This window comes from Maniola hyperantus, chromosome 26 (genome assembly GCF_902806685.2).
Source record: "Maniola hyperantus chromosome 26, iAphHyp1.2, whole genome shotgun sequence".
Classification (NCBI taxonomy): Eukaryota; Metazoa; Arthropoda; class Insecta; order Lepidoptera; family Nymphalidae; genus Maniola; species Maniola hyperantus.
Genome location: NC_048561.1, coordinates 3,344,632 through 3,370,339, shown reverse-complemented (window position 1 = coordinate 3,370,339; position 25,708 = coordinate 3,344,632). Strand labels below are relative to the sequence as shown.

The following is a 25,708-nucleotide window of genomic DNA, read 5'->3' as shown; positions in this document are numbered from 1 at the left end:
GTCACTTTTCTCTATACTGCGACTGAATCGCACTATGCGCTTTGGAGTTTACAGCCTGGTACAATGCATTAGCTTGTCTGTGTACCTCGGGTTTTGCATAGACAGCAAACCGCTTTCCGTATACAGGGACTTTTCCTTTGATTTACGATGTGATTCAGGCTTAGTCTGGTTATACGTTAGTTGTGCTTTTTGATTTGATATTTTCTTGTGTAATCAGTATACATATCTAGCCTTACGTTTCTTTTTACATGAACTGTGTAGCTTCACTGTGTACTGAAGATGTAACAGGCAATTAGTGACGCTCAATAACAGGCACCTCATTACAACCCTGATCTGTTTCAATGCGAACTGATAGGTTAAAGTTTGCTCTCTACAATAGGTACTTCCTTACGACCCTGCATTATTCAACAAAGTACTGAACTCGTGTCAGGCTTTTCCACAGGTACATCCATACGACGCTGAGTATTTAGGAGATAATATCTGATATAAGCATCTAAGAAACTGAGAATAAAGAATTAATTACACATTCCTTAGTACCTTATTTATTAGACGTGTCACCAATATGAGAACGTAGTACAGACTACTTTATATAAAATAATATTTTCCCTACGGCGGTTGTAAAGCACTTGCACTTATTATTGGCGGGTAAGTAGGTATGACTAGCTACGTGCGACTATCTACACTGAAACAACAATGTCCATTGGACAAATCCTGGCTAAATCGTAATAGCTTTACTGGACAGTTATTAGACCCAGATTCTATGTATAAGAGAACGTTTCGATAAACTTCGATCCGAAATGGAAATATCAATCCTGCTGCTATGAACTCACAAATCAACATAATAAGTATTCATTAGCCGTTGAGTAATTATCGCCATTTCTATCGTGGGACATAACTGAAAACTTAGTCTAACGTGGACATAAAATTTCCTTCTCTAATTTCTTTCGCGCCAAACTAAATCACTTGTAAGACGCTATTGTACCTACCACAAAACACCAGTTGAGAGTCTGGATTCCAGAAATGGGTTAATTAATTATTTTTCACTGGAGCGCGTGTGTTCATCGACCATTGAAATGGATCGAGATTCGAGACCAATATCACGGCGGTTGCATCGCCGGCCGCAGTACCGAGTAGCCAATTAGAGTGACGCATTGGCTTGGCTTAAATCTGCGCTAAGGGCGCTTTTAGTGTCACGCGGATTTGCTCACGCACGCGGGATTGGACCGCATGCGTAAAATTTCACGCTGCGGATCATACGCAGCATGAGTTTCAGTTTTCTACGGGCTGCGTAACGGTATAGACGTGTTCAAAAATGATCAATGTCAGAAGAATATGTGTCGCTTACATACTTTACAAACGACGAAACAAGAAGACAAGAGTACATGTTGATCCCTTTCTTGAAAATAGGCTTCTTGCTGGGGCGTTTGTTACACGCTTTGGAAAACTACAAAATAATGAACGTAAATTTAAAAATTACTTTCGAATGTCCATTCGTTCTTTTGATGAACTGTTGTGTAAAATTGAGAATAAGCTACAAAAAAGCAGTTTACGAAGGATTACAATACAACCGATTGAGAGGCTCGCTATTACATTAAGGTAAGTTTTAAATTTTAAATATTTAATTTCCTGCTATGATTTAGTGGAAAGGGATTTGAACAGGTAGGATAAACGTTTTTTGACTTCAAATTACTGTCATGTGTAAATTTACATGTGCAAAAAAAAATTTGTCATGTACTCTGAAATTTCATTGTTCATAATTTCATTCAATTTCATGTTGAAATTTCATTAAATAAGATTATTTCACTCATAAAATGTCGCCATTAAAGTGGAATCATTCCTACCTTTCATCACACGCTACTTATTATAATATAGATAAAAGTTATAGGTTTGCACATGACAGTAATTTAAAGTCAAAAAAAGTCCTTAATTGGTTTGGGATTGGTACGTTCAACCTACATACACAATCCTTTTTTTTATCTGATAAAGTACACATGGCCACAGATCAAGTTACCCAAAACCAGCATAAATGGAACTCGCGCCTTGCGTATTATCATACTTAGGTAACCCGTCGGAGTCCCGCTTATACTGGATTTGAGTAACTTGATCTGTGCCGTGTGTACAACCGCACTCATATGACTAAACAAACAATTAGAGAGAAACTGGAGAAAAAAAGTTAATCGTACTCATTTTAATAAAAAGAGTTTTATTCATAAATTAAAAAATCAAATTTTACATCATTCATTTCTTTGTAAATTTGTATCCTGAGCGTTGACATTACTTTCGCCTGTAGATGATGTTGTTGCTGGGGTATAAATTACGTCATAAGACGTGATATTAAACAGGCCGCTTTCAGTCGAAATAAGAGTTTCATTGTCATTCACTGCAGCAGAACTAATAGCATTGTCGTTAAGACTCGAAGTATCCTGGATTATACTATTGGTTTGGTAATCTTGATTTATCGGTGACAAACTGTCAATCTCAGTAAAAGCACTAGAACTTGTTGTAGGTATGGGACTGTAGTATGCAGGTTGTGTTTGACTTTCCATTTCCATAACTATATTTAACACTTTTGTTCTGAACATTAGTTTTTGATATCTAGTGAATCTTTTTAATGAAGGCTGCAGAGACTGAAAGAAAGCCAAATCCTCACTTTCTAGCTCCTGTTGATTAGACTTTAAGCATTCTAATAACTGTGCCTCAAATTCAGATGGTGCTTGCTTTTTAGATTTTACTTGTTTTTGTTTTGATGTTGGGTGAGAACTTTCTTGACGTGAAGTATCTGGTTGCGTGGACTCATTAGGTGTTTCTAAATTACTTTGTTCAGACATTTCTTCACAGAGTGACTCTTCTCCAGCAGTTTCCGTTGTACTGTCTAAGAAAGTCAAAATGTCATAGTAAGAATATTTCTTCTTCTTCTTCTTACTCCCAGAGCCGGATGGCTGATTTTTTTCAGATATCTTGTCTTTCTGGTAAGTGTCCCTTGCTGTTCGCCAGCGTTGTTGTATTTTCTTGTCTGAAATGACAAAATATAATAAGTAAGTGGCAAAAGTACACACAGTTTCAGATCAAGTTACCCAAAACCAGTACCAATAAACGGAACTTGCTAGGGCCTCGCCGGGCGCCGAGTCGTCTACGATAATAAACAACGCATGAGTCCTGTTTATACTGGTTTTGGGAAGCTTGATCTGTGGCCGTGTGTACAAATCTGATATTAGTTGGAAATTTAACTGCATTCGATTAACACTCTCACTGCCAGCAATATATAGCATTGTTCCAGTTCAGTAAGCCACGGAGTCCGCCTGCGGGTCCCAACGTATCCGCTGCGGTAGGCCGTCACTCAAAATGAAAAAATATTGCAGCAGGCCGTGGGGTCCGCCGGCGTCTAGTAAAGAATGCTTTTAGCACGCCGTGGGATCCGCTGTGACCCCCTAAATTCAAATAGATATTTGTACTACTGGCCTGCTAATAACGAAAAAATATGGCTAACATTGGCTTGCGCATATAGTGAGCTACATGTTGAAAAAAAAAATCAAGTCAATCGGAGCAATAATTACATTTCTGTGTGGCGGGGAAAAAATAAAAAAATAAAACATTAAATTGACAAACCTTTATTGTTGTAGCACAAAAAGAGGAAACAACATGCATTTTGAAAAAAAAAAAATACTATTTGCTATGCTTATTGGCAAAACAAGACGCGCAAACACTGGGCTTCGTTGGGCAAGTGAGGCATACAGTACTTGTTTTTTTTGTAAGTTTCTTCGCCTCTACGCTTGATTTGCCTTCTTGACGTAAACTTTCGTAGCAGTGTATACACTTACGACGTATTAATCGATTGCGATGGTCAGTCAATGGGTTCTTTCCGAACTCATGTTTAGTTACGACAGGGTCGGTAGCACGGCGCTGCTGTAAATCCATCAACTGTATACATAGGTTCTCACGAAATTTCGTTATTGTATAAGTTTTAGTTGTAAGTCTTTTACGAGACTTGTATATCAAGTAGGCATTTACGACAGACGTAGTTAGCAGTAATTCAATTCCCAGTTTTTGAAACCAACGTACATTTCTTCTTAAAGGATTACAGTAACTGCCCATCTGATCAGAAAAGTCTATTGCACTTTTGTATTTGTTGTATTCGGCAATTACTGATGGTTTCAAAGCAGTTTTTCGCCTATTTCGCTTGCTCCGGACTGTTACGAATCCAACTGAATGTTTTGTTGATAACGCGAGGACGTCTCTCTTGTCTTTCCACTTTAAAACCAAAATTCCGTCATCATTTTCTTTTGCTATCATCTCACCTTTATGCAACTTTGTGGAAATAATATCTTTCGGCAACCCTCTTCGATTTTTTCGAACTGTGCCAAGCAAATGCGTAGACCGGTTTAAAAGGGACTTTGCTAAGTCTACGCTTGTATAAAAATTATCGGTTACAATACTTCGGCCCGCATCTAAGTATTTCTCGCTCAGATTCATAACCACATCTTTTGACAAATTTTGGCCAGGCGTCGTTTTCTTACCTTCATATACAATCAGATCATGTACATAACCATTTTCATCACATATTTTGAACAGTTTTATCCCATATTTGTGCTTCTTCCCAGGGATATATTGCATGAAAACAATCCTGCCACGGAAGGCAACCATTGTCTCATCCACTGTTAGATATTCTCCAGGTGTGTTATAGTTCTGAAATTTTTTGGTTATCAAGTCAACCAGACGTTTTACTCGGATAAGTCTGCCAGCATTAGATGACAAATAAAAATATGTATCCTCAAAGTGCCAGCACCGCAGCAGCAATTCAAAGCGATTTCGGCTCATTACTGAACCAGCTACGGGATTTTTGTATAATATATTCTTACTCCAGTAATCAGATATCTTAGGCAGTTTTTTTATACCCATCCATATCAGCAGACCAAGGAATTTTTTAATTTCATTTTGATCACAATCCTTCCAATCTACTAGTCTACTTGATCGTCTCAAAACTTTAAGTATCATAGTTTTATTCGCATAACAGTTAGTCATGGTCACCATCAGGTTAATTATTTCGTCGTCCACAAACAAACTATAATAATCCAGTTCGGTCTTACACGTGTCGGGAATATTTTTTATACCAGATGTAAAAGCTAAAGGGAATTGTTTTTGACGAGAGCCAGTTGGTATACTCCATTGACCACTACTGTCTACCGATTGTTGTACGGGGCGGTCCCTTTGAGTTTGATGTAAACTCTGCGCAGTGACATCTTCATCGGTGCTTTCGCTATCGGAGTATCCATCACTATCGGTACTACAAGTAGATTCCGATGAAGGCACGTAATCAGGATCATAGTCCGAGTCGTCCGACATGTTTTACATACTCTAAAACAATATTCTTCACAAAAAAATTAACTCTAATCCCGAAAGTTGTGAAAGCGCGGGAAAACGACGCACACAGCGAGCCAAGGGGGCGGCCGGCGGTCAACTAACAATTACTTTAGCTGGCGTCACAATGAAATTCTAGAAAATTACAAGCGGCGTGACAGACAAAATCTTTTGGGGACGGCCGGCGACCCCCACGGCCTGCTGGTTAATTTTTCTTTAAAATAAGACCGGCCCTTTGCACTCGAAAACTTGGGGCCCGCCAGCGGATCCCACGGCAGTGAGAGTGTTAAAGGCCCTCCTTAATTCACACATGTTGTCAACTTTACACTGTCTCATGAAGCATTAGATAAATCAAGCAATATATATATATACCTATACAGAGTGGAAAAATAAGGCCGCAGTTGAAGGAAAAGTACCCTTAGGCGCAACGCAAACGGCGGGCCGGCGCAGGCCGGTCAATTTCGCCGCGAACGATAGCGCAAAGTGAATCTTATACTAGACGCAGACGGCGCGGCCGGGGCGGCGCGGCGCAGACATCGACGAAATAATTCATTTTTTACAAAAATAATTAGTTACAGTAAAATTTGCCATCATCAAAATTAAGGTGAAAACTTCCGGAAGTCACTAGCGCTGTAAGTTTTTAATTTGTTTTAACAAAAATTTGCTTTATTTGCATCTGTCAACCTTCATGAAGGAGGACATCTTGTAATGTAAATATTGCCTGAAATAAACGATATTTCATTATATTATATTATATATATTTATTAGATTCCTTTCATTTGCCGGAAATTTTACCATAGGGGTTAATTTATACAGAGAAGATTTCTTATAAAATATTTACAGCATAGTTATGTGTCTCAAATCTGCTAAAAGTGGCCACTTTTAGCAGATATGAGATACATAACTATACTTCGAACTTTTCATATGAAATCATAACTGCATAAATACCCCCCTATGATAAAATTTTCGGCAAATCATAGAAATCTAACGTAGCTATAGTACTGTAGTTAAAACGAATTAAAAACTTCTAGCGCTAGCTACTTCCGTGCCCTTTCACCTTAAGGGTATTTATTTTTCTTCTGAAGTAAAATTCGAGCGGTGCATGCTGTCTTATGTCTGATGTCAGCATTATTAATATATTATGTTATCATATTATTAATATATTGTTTTTGTTTTCAGATATTTGGCAACTGGTAATACATTCACTGATCTACACTATTCCTATGTGATTGGAATTGCAACAATTAGCGAAATAGTAAGACAAGTTTGTTACATAATATGGATTGAACTAAAGTCTGAATGTATTCCACAGCTTAATGGGATCAAATGGAAAGAAATCGCAGAGGGATTTCTCACATATACAAATTTTCCTAATTGCTTGGGTGCAATTGATGGAAAACATATAAGAGTGATTCGGCCGCCGCACAGTGGATCACTATATTTTAATTATAAGAAATATTATTCTGTAGTGCTCCTCGCAATGTGTGATGCTGATTATAATTTTACATATATTAATGTCGGTACCAGTGGAAGCAACGCCGATTCAACCATCTTTAGAAGGAGTCAATTGTATACGAAACTGGAAAGTAACACGTTGGGTATCCCTGACCCGCAAGAGTTGCCTATTATTTGCCCCGAAGTAGCTTATCCATCTAGTGTAAGAGCAAAGTTGCCGTTCGTGATAGTGGGAGACGAGGCATTTGGTTTATCATCACATGTGATGCGGCCTTATGCTCGTGATAATTTACCTTACAAAAAGAAAATATTTAATTACCGTCTGTCCAGAGCTAGAAGGTACATAGAATGCACTTTTGGAATTATGTCAAATAAATTTAGAATATTTCACAGATCCATGAATGTCAAGTTAGATCTAGCACAATTAATAGTCAAGACGGCATGTGTACTTCACAATTTCATAAGGAAACGGGATGGCTACAAGGTCAGCCATACATTTGTCACAAATGGTTTTACGGGACCACTACCCAGGCAGCAGACTGAAAGTAGTAATACGTCGGCAAGTAATATCAGAGATATATTTGCAGATTACTTTATCAATGAAGGAAAAGTCTCCTGGCAACACCGATATATAATTAATTAACTAAACTCAAAAGGTTTTAGAAGGTTTTTGATGTTATTTGTGAATTAAATAATTATGCTTATATTAATAAAGTAATGATGCTTGTATAAATAAAATAATGAACCAAACACATACCCGCCTCTTTTCTTTCCTCTTCGCTCAAATTTTCGTAGTTAGGTGCCAATTCCTTCAAAATATCTCTCCATGCAGCCTCCCTCGCGTCCCTGTTTTTGTATAATTCATTGCGTTTATCCCACAAAACGGGCCGCAGATGAACTTCAATGATTACTCGTTCTGTATCGATTTTCATTTCGGTAGTACAATACGGCGCGTGCGCCCCGCTCGACTCTAAAATGGGCACTGAAGTTGTAGGCAGCGCTTACGCATGCGGATACCCCGCACCGGGGTGACGCCCCGCACAGCGCCCCGCGTCCCGCGTGCGTTTATCACGCTTTACAATAGATACCTATATGAAATTGTTCTTTGCTGATGCTACGCATGCGGTCCAATCCCGCGTGCGTGAGCAAATCCGCGTGACACTAAAAGCGCCCTAAGGGGTGCTCGAAGTACAAACCCAATGAACTATTGTTGAAATAAATATTAGATAAATTACTTAAAAATCCTCCAATTTTTTTTTTATTTTTTTTAAAACATCCTGTTCCAGTGCGGAACACAGACTTACAGAAAAATGTCTTCGTGAATCTCTTGGTCTCTTTTTGTGAGGGTTTCCCTGTTCTTTTTGTGCCTTGTGGTAGTTTGTTATACCATCTTTGTCAAACTTTGACTCATCCGCTCATAGATTTTTTTCTTAAGAACATGGGGGTTTCTGTATCACTGTGTTGTATAATTTATGATAATTTAGTATAAATAATATAACAATAAAATAGCCTGAATCAAGTGTATAAAAAATATATAATTTATAATAATCACAAATCACGAGATGACTTTTTTCTAGCAAAAGACTAATGACACGGACCTCTTGCATCAAGATTGACACAGATAATGTATATTCATAACATCTCCCTTTTTCATGTTGTTTTTTTAAAAACATTAACTTAACTTATGAAGACATTATGACTAACATAATGTGTGACAATTTTACAAAAATTTACATATTGACATTTGACATAACATTTTAACTTATAGACTGACAGTGGTACGACTATAGTTTGAAAACTTAAAATCTACTTTCACAAATTATCCTTAATCATAGCAATCTTGAAATCTAACTGGGGGTTTGACCTGTCTACCACTTATTGTTCTCTTTATTCCCTCATCTTTACTTTCTTTACAATCTTCCATTCTCATTTCCTTCTTTGGACTGACATGTTTACTACTGACTGGACTTTCTACTTTGTTTTCATGAATTGTATCCTTAGTTGGACTTGAAGAATGCGAAGATAGCAAGTGCTGGCGAAACCTGCAGAAATCTAAACGTCTTGTAGGATCTCCTTCCTCAATCACATGTACGGAGGTGTGATGATAAGAATACATCCAGCAGTATGGACAGTGAACCACACTCTCCATTGAGACATGTTCAGTCGGTTTGCCATAACATTGAAGACCACTCTTACATCTGTAAATAGTAGCAAACGGTATTAACATATTAACGTCTGCTATAATACGGATAATGCGGTAATTTACTCACTCATTTCTCACCGTAGATGGCACGGAATCAACCCCTAAGATGCACTCCGCTTGCGCTATGATAGCATAATATTTATTTTCAAAACATTCTCTCTCTTCAAGCTGCTCATCATTCTTAAGGATTCCATATAACTTTTCATTTGAATTTGATTGAATTCAGACAACAAGTTAGATGCACCTTGTATTCTTAAATTTAATTCTGTCCGCTTACTGCGGTCTAAAATGATTTTCAAAAGAGCTTACATTATGCAGATAATTTAGTTAATCTGCCTTTTAAAACACCCCTTTGTTTGATTAACTCTTTTATCAATTGCGCAGATGGGTCTAACAAAGGCGATTTGGGCAACGTAAGATGAGTTTTTGCCATTTTGTAGGTTCTAAAAAGAGAAGTAAAGTCACAGCAAAGTACTTACATGTAAATGTTGTAGTGTTACATTGTTGAACTCTGTATTAGCACAGGAATTAGGAATTAGATGAGATGTCTTGGCTGGCACGTCTCACCGATTCGCTTTGCGGTGATGCGAAGTCGCGCCGCAAGTCTTGTCCCCGCGGGTTATTTGGTTCGAAGCTGACCATTAAGCTAAGCTAAGCAGTAAGCAGCATTGATAAACATAGGTTTATATTTTATTTGCTACCGTTAGTGTGCGAACGTATTTCATTTTGTAACCTATAGTCGTAATCTGGGGTGCTAAATACTTTGTAATAGATCCACGAGTTCCTTCCAGCTATTTTTACTATCCTTAACGCTCCTATACCAATGTAGTGCGTCGTCTAATTTAAGATTTGAACATCCAAATCATACTTATTCCGGAGTTCTGTTAAAGATAAGCAATAAGCATCGAGCTTATTTAATAATTGGGAACGTTCCTTTCTTAATGAAATATTTCTTACCTGGATATTTTGAGATTTTAACATTCTTTTCGTTTTTCTGATTATTTTACTAAGTTTAATATATTTTTTTATTTTATTGTGGCTATTAAAATATACTAAGTTATGTTCCTGCGGTGACTTCAAGGACTGTCACATGTCAGATCAATGGTCACTCTTGGCGCATTTGAGGATGAATTGAGCAACTCATCATACAAAGTATTTATTGCCTTTGTTTCATCGCTTTGCAACTGAGACTGAAGGTCGTTAATTGTTTTCTGTCATTCAACTGTGACTACGTATCAATTGTTTCAAGCGTTGTGACTACTGTGTCATATTTACATGGAAATGAGTGCATATTATGTTCCTTAAGCTTATTTTACACTACGGAATATAAATCATATTATCCCGGTCAATATTGGCGTTCCCAACATTCGTATAAATTTTTAGAGTAAAAACACTTGCTGCCCTTGGTTCCCATTCTTTACGTTCTGTGCGTTTTTTAGTCCACGAAGTACACGACTTGTCTTGGAGAGTTTTTAAAATTGAGTTCCACTTAATATTTTAAAGTCTAAAACAATCTAACTCGACGTTCTACGACTACGTTCACAATGCGCTTATTAAATAAATAGTACATTTACTTATTTGGAAGTGCAGCGTCTGCGTGTTTTTAAGTACATTCTTGCACGCTTCTTTCCAATCATATACAGGCACTTGATCAACAACATGATAGATGGTAGCATTAAACTAAAGAAATACCTACTTATTTATTCAAATAAACTTTTAAATAGGTGCTTTCGAATCGTCATGAGAATCTATCACTGGATCGGAACGCCCAATACTTAAAGAAAAACCTATGCGTGAACCATATTGTCATCAAGTTCAAGGATTAAAGTAGATATGACGGTATTACAATGGCATTTACAAACCTGCAGTGAACCTGAACAGCCTGGAATACAGCCCCTCTTGTAAGACATGTTCACTAAACTTAACTAGTACCTAACTTCAACTATACTGGAGTCCTGTCTCGAAAATAAACACTGGAGTTCTGTCTCAAAACACTGGAGTCCTGTCTCAAAACACTGGAAGTCACTGTTTCAAACATGGATATGGAAAACTTAAAATTTATTTGGTCTCAAAACACTAGAATCTCTGACAGCTTACTTAGCGTGGGTTGGGTTCACTGGTTTGCTAAACGTAGCGTGAAATCACAAAAAACTTTAAATAGTCACAAAAGGTATTAAAAATAGCTTCTTCTTCCTTACCTTATCCCACGCTACGTGGGGTCGGCACAACATGTCTTCTTCTTCCACTCATTCCTGTCATTCGTCAACGTATTATCCACCTCTTTTTCACGCATATCCTCTTTCACGCAATCCATCCACCTTTTCTTTGGTCGTCCTCTCCTCTTTTTTCCTTCCACATGCATACTTAACATTCTTCTAGTGACATGGCTTTCTTCCCTCCGCATTATATGCCCATACCATGCCAGCCTATTACCCCTCATCTTTTCTACCACTGGCGCTACTTTCAAACTACCCCTTATATATTCATTTCTTATCTTATCCATCCATCCTTGTCACACCACACATCCATCTCAACATTCGCATTTCAGTCGCATGTACTCGCCTTTCATCCGTCCCTTTTACCGCCCAACATTCTGAACCATACAATGTGACAGGTCTAAAGACTGTTTTATAGATTTTCCCCTTAAGTTTAAGGGGCATTTGCGGGTCGCATGTAACACCTGAGACCTGTCGCCATTTCATCCATCCCGCATTCATTCTATTGTTCACGTCTCGGTCAATATTACCGTCGTTTTGGAAGAGCGAACCGAGGTACCGGAAATTGGAACAAACAGGTAAGGTTATGCCATCTAGAGCAATCTCAGAGAAACTGGAGGGGCCACCGAAGTCACAGAACATATGTTCTGTCTTAGTCCGGCTGATCCTTAGGCCAACACTTTCCAATTTCTCTTGCCAGCTACATAGTCTGTTCTGGACTTCGGTCGCATCTTCTCCGACAAGCACAATGTCATCGGCAAACAGCATGCACCAGGGTGCCTGCTCCTGTATGTTTGACGTCAGAGCATCCATTATCAGGACAAACAAGTAAGGACTTAAAGCCGATCCCTGATGCAAACCTACTTCCACATTGAACCTGTCTGAAACTCCAGCTTCTGACCGGACCCTTGTGCTTGCTCGTCTATACATCGCTTTCACAAGCCTCACGTACTTCCCAGGCACTCTCTTTCCTTTCATAGCCCACCACAAAACATCTCGAGGAACTCTATCATATGCCTTCTCCAGGTCGATAAATACCATGTGCAGGTTTCTACGTGCACCCCTGTATTTCTCGCAGAGTTGACGGAGTGCGAATATTGCATCTGTGGTACCTCGACCGGGCATAAACCCGAACTGGTTTTGTGTGACCTCAGTCTCCTCTCTCAGTCTCCTTTCTATCACTTTTTCCCAAATCTTCATACTATGCGACATGAGCTTCATTCCTCGATAGCTGTTACAGTCTTGTACATCACCCTTGTTTTTGTAAATGGGCACCAACAAACTGTTGCACCATTCTTCGGAGATCTCCTCCTCATGCAACAGCTTATTGAAGAATAAAGTCAGCCAGCTCCATCCATCTTCTTTTAGGAACTTCCATACTTCAGCTGGTATACTATCTGGCCCTGTTGCTCTACCATTTTTCATACTCTGTACTGCCTTTCTTACTTCATCTATACTCACCTGTTCTACCATACCCAAGTTAGTTGGTACATTATCTAACTCTCCACTCCACTCATTCTCTTCATTCATTAACTTTCTAAAATATTCTCTCCAACGGTCTTTTATGTCCTCTTCATTTGTTAAAACTTTCTTTTCACTATCCTTTATGCATTTGATGTGAATAATATCCCTTGCATTCTTTTCTCTTGCTCTTGCTAGTCGGTATAAATCTTTTTGGCCTTGGGGGCTTTCAAGAGACCTATACAATTTTTCTTGTGCCTTTCCCCTTGCGATACCGACAGCTCTCTTAGCTTTCTTTTTACGCTTCATATATACTTCCCTTTTATTTTGTTTCATAATTACGTCACTATCGCTCACTCCTTTCCACTCTTTAAAGGCATCTTTTTTTTCTTTCAGAACTTTTTGTACGTCCTCACTCCACCACCAGGTGTCTTTGTCAATCCGCCTTCTATTCTTCGTCTCACCAAAAATATACATTGCCACACTCCTCATAAATGAAGCTATTTCATTCCAGCACTCATTCACCGATTTCTTTTGAAAATCACCATCCATTTCAATCATTTTGTCTACCACTCGTCTTTGAAATTCTATCGCGCACTCCTCTTTTTCTATCATGTACCATTTTATTTTAGGCAGGGTTTTAGGCTTGGACTTGATGGTTTGAACCTTTACTTTCATTTCCATTAGTAAAAGTCTGTGTTGAGATGCTAATGGTTCCCCCGGTATGACTTTACAGTCCTTCACTGTGTTAAGATTTTTCCTACTAATTAGAAAATAGTCTATTTGTGATCTGTGGTTGCCACTTTGGTAAGTAATTAAATGCTGGTCTCGTTTCTCAAAAAATGTATTTACTATGACCATGTCAAAGGCAGATGCCGATTGCAGTAGTGTTTCTCCCTCTCTGTTTCGAGTCCCAAAACCCCAACTATAAAAAATATTTTTAATTAAATATTCGAATAACTTCTTTTTAAGGCTTTCTATTTTATTTATATTTACAAGTTCTCTTATTTCCAAAGGTAGTTTGTTTACAATTTTGACTGCCATAACGTTAAAACTATTATTGATGAGAGCGGTTTTATGTGATGGGAATTTTAATTTATGTTTTTGTCTTTTGTTATCAAGTTCTGTAAACATATTTTTAATGTTAGCAACAATCAAAATGGTTTCATAGATAATATATAATGAAGGTACTGTTAATAAACGAAGTTTTTGGAAGTAAGGTACGCAGCTATCTCGCTGGGACAACCTACCTTCGTGCCCGAAGTGGACGCCTCAGCTGTCGACTCGTCCAGAGGCGTCGGTCGGCGCATCACTGAAATTGTTATACTTTTCAGATATTTAAATACTTAAGTAGGTATATTGGCTTCAACAACAGCATTATTTTGTACCCGATTGCAACGAAGCCCAAAAAGAGGGTTATGTTTTTGACCTGTATGTATGTCCGTTCCTATGCCTGCTCGTAACTCATTAACGGCTAACCAATTTTGGTAAAATAACAGGTAAAATAACAGTCGGCATGTCTACTATCGCCTTACTACTCAATAATTTCTTCTTAAATTCAACTATCGATAAATTTGCATCCAACAGTTGTCTAAGACTATCGAACAAGCAGTTTCCATCACCAATCGCAGTCCCAATTACAAGGTCATTAACCGCAGGGAAATCTTCGTGGTTTTCAATCCTTTCCGTAGTCCCTGACATAGATGATGTCTCGGACTGGGATACTTCAGAAGTTTCTTCGTTGATATTATCTGGTACTTCCTCAATACCACACGCTTCGTCTGATAACGGACTTTCCCTGAAAGGATCGAGTTCATCAACTAATGGGAAACATGGTAAATAATTTCTAACATTTTTATTCAAATCCGAAAAATCGCTTTCTATTATCGTTGTTATTTCAACGAATTGAACCGCGTCACTGATATGCACGGGATATTTCTGTGGTATTGCTGACCATTCTATTAATAGTGACAAGAATCGCTGATACCATCGCGTACCACAGTTCATCGCGGGTACCCCTTCTAGAGGGACATTGCAGGGATTGTCATACGCTTGTTCGTATACTACATTTTTCTCATTACATGGTTTCGGAACTCTGGGCGATATAAATTTTTCCCATAAATTTTTTATAATATTTAAAGGACTAAACCCTTTCTGCAGTCTTAATTTTTGAATTTCATCCGTAACCTCTGACGTTGCCTTGGTAATACCAAATCTATCAACAAAACATTTTAAAAAGATGGCACTCGCTAAAAGATATAGTCTTTTAGGTTCCATATCGTAGGCCGCTTGACTAATTGCTTTTGTCCCAACCACGCGTGTTGAAAAAGATTTCAACGCTGCAAGTATGTTTACCACTGAAAACTTGTTATGATCTAAAGTATACGCATAATTCATCGCATCGTTGACTAAGCGTTTTGGAGCCTCGAAACGCACAAGACGCATATGATTCTTATTTGAATCGTATCCGTCTGCCAACCAGTCAAAACATTGGATGATGACGTTTTCGGAATTATCAAACCATAACCGATGAGTTAACTCACCGGGTAATACGTTTTTTGAACCACATTTAATTATTCTGAAAAACACTATCGAATTTCTTATTGATGATATGTTAACGAAATAGTGTTGACCGTTACTGTCTTTGATTATCGGTTGTTGCAACAATGTCATGTATGTATCAATTCGATGAGTATAAGACCATGACGGGTCACCTTTAAAACTCATGTTAATATACTTTACTCCGTCTTTCGTAAATACTTTGTAATACGCACCTAAAGGTTTTATAACACATTCAGGGTTCAATAACATATCTGTACTAAAGATAAACGACCCAGTCCCTACTTTAGCATCTGCTGCGGTCATAGCATTAGCTATATCCGTAGCGGTCCTATCATACGTCGAGTGCAAGAAAGTCATGAATGGTGTCTTTACATTACACTGCTCGGATACATTAGCGCAAGAAAAGGTATTACTACCATTGCGAATATCATCATTGTATTTGTTTAACGCTTTTAATTGTAAACTAGAGCATTTTTGCATTGTTGCTATCGACGCTCTTCTATTTGCATCTCTTTGCTGATCATATATACTTATGATCGGTGAACAGCAGTGGAAGTTATGCCTACCTCGTATAATTTGCTTGAATGCGTCACCACCTGAATCTTTAACCAACGCATCATAACCTTCTGGTACTTTGACATTAGCTATTCTTGCCAAACCCAAACCTAGAATGTTGATTTGTTCTTCAATTATACGAGACGCGGCTGCGTAAGCGTGTGGATGAAACAAATCATGTTTAAAATCTAAACTCAATTCTGGAAAAATCTCCGTAAGTGTCGCTTCTTCCTCCGTCGTCAATTTCATCTCAGACAAAGCACTTTCACCTGTAGCTAAATCACGGGCAATTACCTTAGCTACTTCCGCTTGATAGTCAAGTCCTGCTCTCTGACAAATAGCCGGTATAGCACTGTGTGGTACTACATTCGACCCGATACTGTAATTTAGATGTCTGTACATCTCTCTGATTTCCCTATATGTTCTCTTACATGAACGTTCGGAGACATGCAATACATTTTGACATTTTACTCTAGGTGCCAATATTATATCATCGTCTTCTAAAAATTTTTTTAGAAAGTCCATAACATGGTTTAATTTTGGATATGATTTAAAATATTGAGCTACAGTCAAAATTTGTGCTGTTGAGAATCCTAAGTGGTGGAAGTATATCAAATAACAATAACCATTCTTCGCGTAAAATTTTTTATTAATTACACAAAACTTACCTGCTTCAAGAGTATTTATATCGAGATACAAATACACCCTCGATAACGACATTTTGTAGTATTTGAAGTTGTGTAGCTGTCCAGGCGAGGAGAACTATACGTTTTGAAAATATATGTACGACGAGGTCCAGGCGAGGACCACGTTTATGTGATATATCCCAGGCGAGGGATAATCACTTAACGTTTCACTTTCGTGAACACCGTAGATATGTTTTCGATTTTTCGATTACATTACATTACATTAGATTTGTTTTAAATTTTAATGGCGCGAGTGTCACTGAGTACATAAAATTACAAAAAATTAAAATGGCCAAACTGGGCTCAGGTTTAGACCGAAGCCGAAGGTTAAGCGCAGGAATTGAAAGAACAAAACTGACGCGTGAGGACACTGACCCCCGCCTCCCCACTGGACGTACTCTTATTTATTTATGACAAGTTCAACAAGACAAAAGTCAAACTAAAAAGAAACTATTATTTTATTCACTTGAAGTCAATTTTAAACTGAAGTTCTTACCTTCGGCTTCGGCTAAACATAGTGGCGATAGCCGATAAAGCGGCTTCGGCTTCGACCAGAATAGGAACTTCGGTCGGACACTATTACTATACAAGGTTAACATTCACGTTGACTCACATCCTCTGGACGGGCGGGATGTTCCCGCTGCAGCCGAGTTTGCGTCCGCCTTCGTGCCCGAAGTGGACGCCTCAGCTGTCTTCTCGTCCAAAGGCGTCGGTCGGCGACATTTATTCTTCTCTTTTCTAATACATCCGCTAGCTCTCTTCCTCTTCCAGTCATCGTTCCCACATTCCAGCTTATCATCCTCATTTTTACTTCTCGGACTCGCTTCTTACGTTGCACCCGTCCCTGATGCAACAACCCTAGTCCATTTCTCACAGGCGCCGGGTGCTGCCCCTGCGCGTCGCCTAGAGGGTACGCCCTAACATTTTCACACATATCTTTATTATTCTTAGTCATGTTGTAGGGATTTGGCAAGATGTTTTGCAGCCGGCCGCCTGCCTGACGCTAACCCTCTTTGGGAACGCTTTTGTTTGGTGGAAATACGTTCGAACCGCCACCATTCGGTTTACCATCAATACACCCTAAAGGAAAAAAATGTCATCTTAGATATTCGTCAACACTATAAAAAATATTTTTAATTAAATATTCGAATAACTTCTTTTTAAGGCTTTCTATTTTATTTATATTTACAAGTTCTCTTATTTCCAAAGGCGTCGGTCGGCGCATCACTGAAATTGTTATACTTTCAAATATTTAAAAACTTAAGTAGGTATATTGGCTTCAACAACAGCATTATTTTGTACCCGATTGCAGCTAAGCCCAAAAAGAGGGTTATGTTTTGACCCTGTATGTATGTCCGTTCTTATGCCCGCTCGTAACTACTCAACCCCAACCCCACTGGACGTATTATTACTTGATAATACATCATTAGATTTGTTTTAATGGCGCGAGTGTCACTGAGTACATAAAATTATAAAAAATTTAAATGGCCAAACTGGGCTCAGGTTTAGACCGAAGCCGAACGTTAAGCGCAGGAATTGAAAGAACAAAACTGACGCGTAGGGACACCGACCTCCGCCTCCCCACTGGACGTACTATTATTTTATTTATGACAAGTTCAACAAGACAAAAGTCAAACTAAAAAGAAACTATTATTTTATTCACTTGAAGTCAATTTTAAACTGAAGTTCTTACCTTCGGCTTCGGCTAAATATAGTGGCGATAGCCGATAAAGCGGCTTCGGCTTCGACCAGAATCACTAAAAACATTACGACATATTACAGGAATCAGAAAAACATTACGACCGCCAGCACAGACCAGGTTGTTTGCCCAATTTCTACCATATCAATAGCAAAAAATTGTCTGAGAATTTTATTTTGAAGAATATTTATTAAATCAATGATACATACCAAAGGTAGAACCAAATAAAATATTGGTAAATAGAAATTAAAGGTTAGAGAATATTTTTTTGCTTTAAAATACAAATATGTTAATGTAAACTAAACTACCAATTTGGTAGAAAAATTAAACATGGGATGCCTTGACCACAGAATAATATTATATCGAATTTGTCCAGTCACAGTAGCGCGGTCTGCTATTGCCTTTTGGTACTAAATGAATTGAAGTACCATGCTATTTGTTCTAAGATTGATGACCCTGATTAGATGACATCAAATTAATATAGTCACTTGGATTTAAAACATTTTAGACGCCGAATTTTTTTTTCAGTACTCGCAAACACTCTATTAAGAAAAATAAAGCTATGGCCGGTTACTGGGAAAATTATCTCAACTCTGGAAATACAATTTGGCGTCTCGTTAAGCCATTTTGAAACAATCCTAATCAAAATGGAGTTTTCATTCTGGTTTTAAAGAGTGATAGACGCTATTTTTACATGCTGATAGAAGCTACGTATTTTACATGCTGTCAAATACCCTATTACAAATGTTGCCACTTGGCTACTTTTATTTCTCCATTCAATTTATACTCTAGGTTTTTCATCAACAGGTTGTTCCTTACTCCCTTTAAAAGATGAAGGGGGTCAGTGGCACTATTTCTTCTCCATTTACAATAAAGACTGTCTTTTGGAGTTTCTTCGTGTCTGCAATAATTACCCCTGGTCTCATCCATTAGATACTTGAAAGCTTGGCGATTGTTGGTGCCTTGGTCACACACAGTGGCGACTACTTTGAAGCCAGCTTCTTGTAAACTAATTGTAACTTCTTTCTGTTGCCTGGCCAATTCTGGTCCTTTTGTTGCGTAAGATACCGGCTGCTAATGAAGTCCTCGGATCATGAATACTTGAACATGATTTGCAAAAATGGTTGTGTTTGTTTGCCAGTAGTCACAAAGCCGGTTATATTGTCTTTTCTTTCTTTCTTTTACACCAACAGCAAGTTCACAGTACACACACAACAGTAAATAATACAGCCTTTACAGACATAGGCGACCGCTCACATTTTGTACATAATTTTTAAAAAGGAGAGCTCCAAACTTGTAATGGAAACAATAAATCTACTAATTTTATGAGTAAAAACAAAACATATAAATATTTATTTAAATAAAATCGAAAACAACAACTAAAAACCTAAAACTGAAACAAAAACTGGTTGATTAATCTCTCAAAGCAGAAACAGCAGCCGCAATAGCTTTTTTAAAAGCATTTGAACCCTGCCGAAAAATGTTGACTTCTTGAACACTGGCGAGCTCGTTATAGACACTATTTAGGCGATTTAACGCAGCGTTACTACCCAAGTTAGTTTTGCTTAAGTTGATAGTTACGAAATGTTTTCCTAGAAGGTGTTCTTTTTGATTTCTTTGGAATAGTGAAGGATAAAGTTCATATAAATTTTCAAATCATCTTCGTAAAGGGAGAATTTACAATATCGGAAGATATTAGTTATATCGTTAATAAAGATTAAGAATAAAAATTGGGCTCAGGTGGGTACCCTTTCGTTGTATGTCACATTCATTCATCGAATATCTCTCTCTCTGCTGATTTCGATTTCAGCTACACAAAAATCTTTCTGTTGATGTCAGGCTTAAGAAAAAGACTTTTGGAGAATTTTTAAAAGTTTGCCCCTTAAATGTTATAAAAGCCTACTCAATTTGTATGCCTAAATGTTTTAGGTCGAAGGTTTCGATACCTCGCCTTTAAAATAAAATAAAAATCTTTTTTATTCGAATAAACTTTTACAAGTACTTACGAATAGTCGGATGCATCTTTCTGATATTGGATTTTGAATTATCTGTTCACTTCATTTGCATTTAGGACTTATTTGTATAAGATTATCTTATTTCGAGTTGACAGCGATGAGTTTTTACCTGTGAGCCAGTACAATTTTTTGTACCTTATCTCCAGCTCTTCTGTTATCTTCTTTGCCAGCTTTAGTTTAATAGTCTGCTTTGAGAACTTGTTCTTATATTTAAAAAGTTTTCTTTTCAAAGACACTAGTTTTTTGTATAAATCCTGTTTAGGTTTGGTCAACTTCAACTTAACAATAATAAATAATAATAGTAATAACTGTTACGATAACGGTCCCTAAGGATATTTCTATTGCAATGCGACATGTCAGTTTAAGCTGCTGAAATAGATGTAGTATAACTCACGTCAAATTTTATTTTTTAGAAAGCAGTGCCATGTAGTGGTCATAGTTAAAACTTGATATATAAGGGTTGTTCCAGAAATATTTTCGGTTTTGTTTCGGCTGTAGCGTGCCATATACAGGCAGTAGAGGGTGGGGGAGGTGTTACACGCTTGCCCAACTTATTTTATAAACAGTTTTGCACCAGGTAAATAAATCAAAAGTCACACTTTTATTCAATAAAAAATTTAGAATTTCATCTTTGTGCAAATTACATTTTACAAATGACAAATCCATGTTTATTGAGCAGACTAATTTTATATATTCACATTTTTTTTTGTTATCAAGATATGTTTAGTGATGTTTTCACATTGCACATTTTAGTTAAATGCTTCTCTGGTAGGGTATGTTAGCCAGGTTTTTTGTAAATCTTAGTCTTTTTGAGCCAGCCACTGCAGTAGCCTAGGGCTTCGCATTTCAACGTCGATTATGGGTGATCGACTCATAATGAAATTTTCTGTATTAATTTCATTATCAATAAAAAATGTTCTTCAAAAACAGTTTTTTGATTGTTTACTTCATTGTTTTTTTCAAGGTGAATTTTCGGTCTTTTAGAAAAATCTTCTTAATAATTCAACAAACATGAATTTTATCTTTTTCACAATTTGCACCTACAGAGAGCGATGATATCATGTTATTTACCACTAGGGTCTTATATGCGGACTGAAAGTGGATAGAATTGAGCATAATATTATGACAGCATTGAGCTCTTATAGCGCCAAAAAAGTTTTCAATTGGATCTTGATAGAAATGGCGCAATAAAATAAAATTAAAACCTTGTTTATTCAGGTTATTTAGTATGATCTGAAAAGCCTCTATGGTATTGGCTATTGGTTTTCCATTATTTCCTATAAATTTCATTGATTTCAAAATTGGAATACGTGTATTTTAATTTTTTTGTAATTAAATTGTTCATTAAGTAAGGAGGATCAACAATAGGAATTTTTTTTATTGAATCAATTTCGAAAATCTACCTTTCTTTTTTTATGTGATCTTCTCTGGTTTGCTTTAATAAATGGCAGATATATTAGTTGTACCCTGGTGACTAGTGTTTCAAAGGACTCGAGCCTTTTAGCCCTAATATTAAGACGCCTATAAGGCTCGCAGGCTAAAAGACTAAAAAGCTCCTTTTTATTCAAGAGCCTTTTTCTCGGGGCTTGTAACAAAAGACTCTTCTATTTAAAGGGCTTCAAAAAACCTAAAAGGCTCGCGTCGTTTCTTTTATGGCTAAAGGGCTAAAAGGCTTCGAGCCCTTTAGTCTTTTAACTCTTTTTGAGAGTCTTAATTTTCGGAACTTGGAACCCTATAATAAGATTAGGGGAGGAGGTACTCAATTCTTTTGTAATTATAATATTAATTATCAACACGTTTTTTTACTCGCTTCACCCGTCTCCGAAATCCTCAATCATCAGCTTGAGATCAATCAAAAATTAGAATAAAAGTTTTAAAAAAAATAGTAAGAGACTAAAATGGCAAGTAATCATTTCTAATAATAGTATTTAAAAAAAATACATACTGTGGCACTATTTCCTCTCTTGTGTCATTCTTTTCTCTCTCTTCTGTGTGTTGGATGGAAAAATGTATTTTTCATTAATACCCCTGGTGTTAAGAGCGTTTGTAACTTCCTCCAAACACTTTGATAGAGAAGTTTGGCTCATGGGGTTATAGTCTGACACAACAACAAAGTGTTGGTGTGCTCCACTAGCATAGAACGCTAATGCTGCTAGTGCTATAACAGAACATATTTATTTATTTAATTTGTTAAAGTTAAACCTTTGTTTCTGCCTTTATAGCAGTCCACTTTTGAGTAGGCACAAGTATTGGAGCCAAGCCGTTGTATATTACTTCAAAATATTGTTTGGTTAACCGAAAATTGTTCACAAATTCTTCATCGGGAAGTAACACCAGTTTGAAATTTTCTCTGTTCCTCCGTCTCTTCTGAATAAGTTTCCACTTTTTTCTTTCTGCTTCAGCATGTCCTAGCATTATTGCTCTTGTTGCCATAATTTTAATTAAATACCTGCAAACAACATAGGCAATCTTTTTCTAAGTACTTTTTATACATATACCCAACCTAACCTCAGTCATTTATTGTATGACTAAATATTGACTGTGACTTCATCCAAGTGGATTTAGGTTCTGGAAAATACCATAGGAACTATTTGATTTCCCGGGATAAAATGTCCGAGACATAATATAGGCGTGGTCGAGTTGCGGTAATGCGTAAAAGAACTTCCGCTTATGATATTCGATAGCGTGAATTGTAACTCCATTTGCCGAAAGCAAAGGTCAGGGTCCTCCGGCCAAAACGCTCTTCACTCCAACTCTGAACACGTCCTCTGCCATTTCGCCTGCAACGGTTTCCGCGTCAGCGTTTCTAGAAACAAGAAAGACAGAAATGTTAACAATTAAACTCTCAAATTACTAAATCAACCCGTATATTCATTCAACTGTTGCTCGTTTCGAGTCTAAACAGAAAGTGTCGCTTGTTGTCCCACGCGGCACCACGGCGCGCGATCGCTCGCCTTTTCTTTTTGCCGCTGGAGGGGGCGCTCACGTCACCCACGCAACACCGGTAGTAGTGGTGTTGCCAACAGAAAGAAGAAAGAAAACTATATAGTTTATTCATCTTATGCCTAAGGTACAAACAAACTTAAAATTAATGGTTAGTAGTTAATAAAAAAATTATTAATTTAATTTAAAATGAGTTCTTGCACCCACTTGGCACAGGATGAAATGGCCCCAGCTCAGCATGAATGCTGCAGGTTTTAAAATCAACACCACAAGGAGCTGCATGTGGCAATGACTTACATTATAAAACCGCATTTTCACTAGGCGACATGTCGCAGATACTTGTCGCTCGACATTCACGTAGTTGTCTTTGCAAAAGTTGTGGGACAATGTCCCGCGACATATGACTCGTTCACATTAGCCAGTCGTGATCAGATTGTCGCCCGAGGAAGTAGTGTTGTTCAGTGCAGCTTACATAATTATTCGGAAGACATTAGCAAAACGTAAAAAAAAGAGGTGGTGGGTCACGGGAATATTTGCTCCAAAGAGAAAGTTCAAGTTTAATAACCAGTCTTCGAATGCGCGATGGATCTTTCGAAAATTTTACTAGAATGTCTGGAACGGATTTCGAGATACTTTTAAATATGGTTGCCGGCCGTAGTCAAGCAAGATACAAAGTTTCGGAAATCTATCGACCCTCACATCAGACTCGCTATAACATTGAGATACTAGGCAACTGGAGATAGTTATGGTTCATTGTCCTATACTTTTAGAGTGTCAAAACCAGTAATTTGTCATACTATACCAGAAGTTTGCAAAGAATTAATTAAGGCATTAAAGTCTTTTGTTAAAGTAAGTATTTAATAATATTTAATCTCATGTACCCTTACTTACGGTAATAATACCATAAACGTTTACCGTAAGTAAGGGTTACGGTAAACTTTATTGGTATTTTAATTTTTTTTAATTTTATATTGATACTTAATAATGTATGTTAATTTATTAATGTTATTCTTGAATTTCAGACGCCAACCAATGTAAACGAATGGAAAGAGAAATCTCGTAATTTTAAAATATTATGGAATTTTCCTCACTGCATCAGAGCGATAGATGGAAAGCATGTGTTACTAGAAGCGCCACCCAATTCTGGCAGTGATTATTATAATTATAAAGAGAATTTTAGCTTAGTTCTCTTAGCAATTGTGGATGCCGAGTATAACTTTGTATATGTTAACTGTGGTGCAAAAGGGAAGTCGTCTGACAGTGGAGTGTTTCAGGAGACTTCATTTTATAACGCACTTAATGAAAGGCAACTGAATTTACCAGATCCCGAGCCACTGGCCCAAGGTGGTCCGAATATACCATACGTTCTAGTGGGAGATAGTGCATTTGCACTATCTGAAAATATGATGAGGCCCTATCCCGGCATTCATGAAAAGGGAAGCTTAAAGCGGATTTTCAACTACAGGCTCTCAAGAGCACGAAGAATTGTTGAAAATGTTTTTAGCATTATGTCTGTAGTGTTTCGCGTATTTCGTAAAGCTATCCCATTACGTCCAGTAAACGCTGAATTAAATGTAATGGCTTGCGTGTACCTACATAATTTCCTGAGACGTAATACATCTTCAACCGCGAGTTATACACCAAATACCACATTCGATTTTGAAGACGCTGCTCATAATGTTATGGAAGGTTCGTGGCGAAGGGAGTTGACAAATAATAATATGAGAAACTTAAGTAGGCAAGGCAGACCTCCTCCTCAATCCGCTCAGACAATAAGAAACCACTTTGCTGAATATTTCTGCAGTGCTCAAGGAAGTGTCCCATGGCAAACAATTCAATCATAGGCTGCAGGAAATTTGAATGACGTTTTTTATAGCTTTGGGTTAAAGACCAAGGAATAAATGATAATAAACTTAGTGGCCACTAAATCTATTAATTTTCATTCCTCAATAGGACCCTTAGTCACACATAAAAAACTAATCTAAATATATAAAAGGAAAAGGTGACTGATTGACTGACTGACTGACTGACTGACTGACTGACTGACTGACTGACTGACTGATCTATCAACGCACAGCTCAAACTACTGGATGGATCGGGCTGAAATTTGGCATGCAGATAGCTATTATGACGTAGGCATCCGCTAAGAAAGGATTTTTGAAAATTCAACTCCTAAGGGGGTGAAATAGGGGTTATTTGTGTAGTCCACGCGGACGAAGTCGCGAGCATAAGCTAGTTACTTATAAGTTTTTATTATTTTTAAGTATTTATTTGTTATTATTTTTTATAGATATAATATATGTTTATAAAAGTGACAGAAAATCAACGTTATTATTATAATAAGTGTTATAATTATTCTTTGTTCTGCGTTTCTGATTCAAAGTGGGAAACTAGTTCTTGAATATTCTCAAATTGTCGTATTTCTGTGAAAGTTGCTGCATTTGGAGCTTCATTATCATTATTAACATGAGAGGCATTAGCAGTTACGCTATCATCATTAACAGAATTTGTCGAATAAGATGACTGTTGAGAAGCAGAACGGTATCCATAACTTTGAG

At 37.4% G+C, this 25,708-nt stretch overlaps 2 protein-coding genes across 3 annotated transcripts; one reads left to right on the top strand and one right to left on the bottom strand.

The window, feature by feature from the left end:
• Nucleotides 1–1,019: 1,019 nt before the first annotated feature.
• LOC117994419 (uncharacterized) lies at nucleotides 1,020–7,564 on the top strand. Of its 2 annotated transcripts, none has more exons than XM_034982329.2 (2): nucleotides 1,020–1,596; nucleotides 6,535–7,564. In XM_034982329.2, exons 1-2 carry the CDS (start codon nucleotides 1,313–1,315, stop codon nucleotides 7,451–7,453), a joined length of 1,203 nt encoding a protein of 400 aa, XP_034838220.1. In that variant the 5' UTR covers nucleotides 1,020–1,312; the 3' UTR covers nucleotides 7,454–7,564. The 2 variants fall into 2 exon arrangements, 1 of the variants encoding a protein (XP_034838220.1); XR_004675361.2 differs by having other exon boundaries at nucleotides 1,491–1,596; nucleotides 5,934–6,618.
• LOC138404228 (myb-like protein X) lies at nucleotides 2,183–8,000 on the bottom strand. The gene is made up of 2 exons (XM_069507631.1): nucleotides 7,568–8,000; nucleotides 2,183–3,013 (listed from the first exon to the last, which is right to left on the bottom strand). Exons 1-2 carry the CDS (start codon nucleotides 7,740–7,742, stop codon nucleotides 2,235–2,237), a joined length of 954 nt encoding a protein of 317 aa, XP_069363732.1. The 5' UTR covers nucleotides 7,743–8,000; the 3' UTR covers nucleotides 2,183–2,234.
• Between the last annotated feature and the right edge of the window lie 17,708 nt (nucleotides 8,001–25,708).

Excerpts from the sequence above, each read along its gene's own strand:
- LOC117994419 (XM_034982329.2), top strand. The coding sequence starts at position 1,313 with ATGATCAATGTCAGAAGAATATGTGTCGCTTACATACTTTACAAACGA. Across the intron at positions 1,597-6,534 it reads AGGCTCGCTATTACATTAAG|ATATTTGGCAACTGGTAATA; the intron begins GTAAGTTTTAAA and ends TTTTGTTTTCAG.
- LOC138404228 (XM_069507631.1), bottom strand. The coding sequence starts at position 7,742 with ATGAAAATCGATACAGAACGAGTAATCATTGAAGTTCATCTGCGGCCC. Across the intron at positions 3,014-7,567 it reads AGAGGAAAGAAAAGAGGCGG|ACAAGAAAATACAACAACGC; the intron begins GTATGTGTTTGG and ends TTGTCATTTCAG.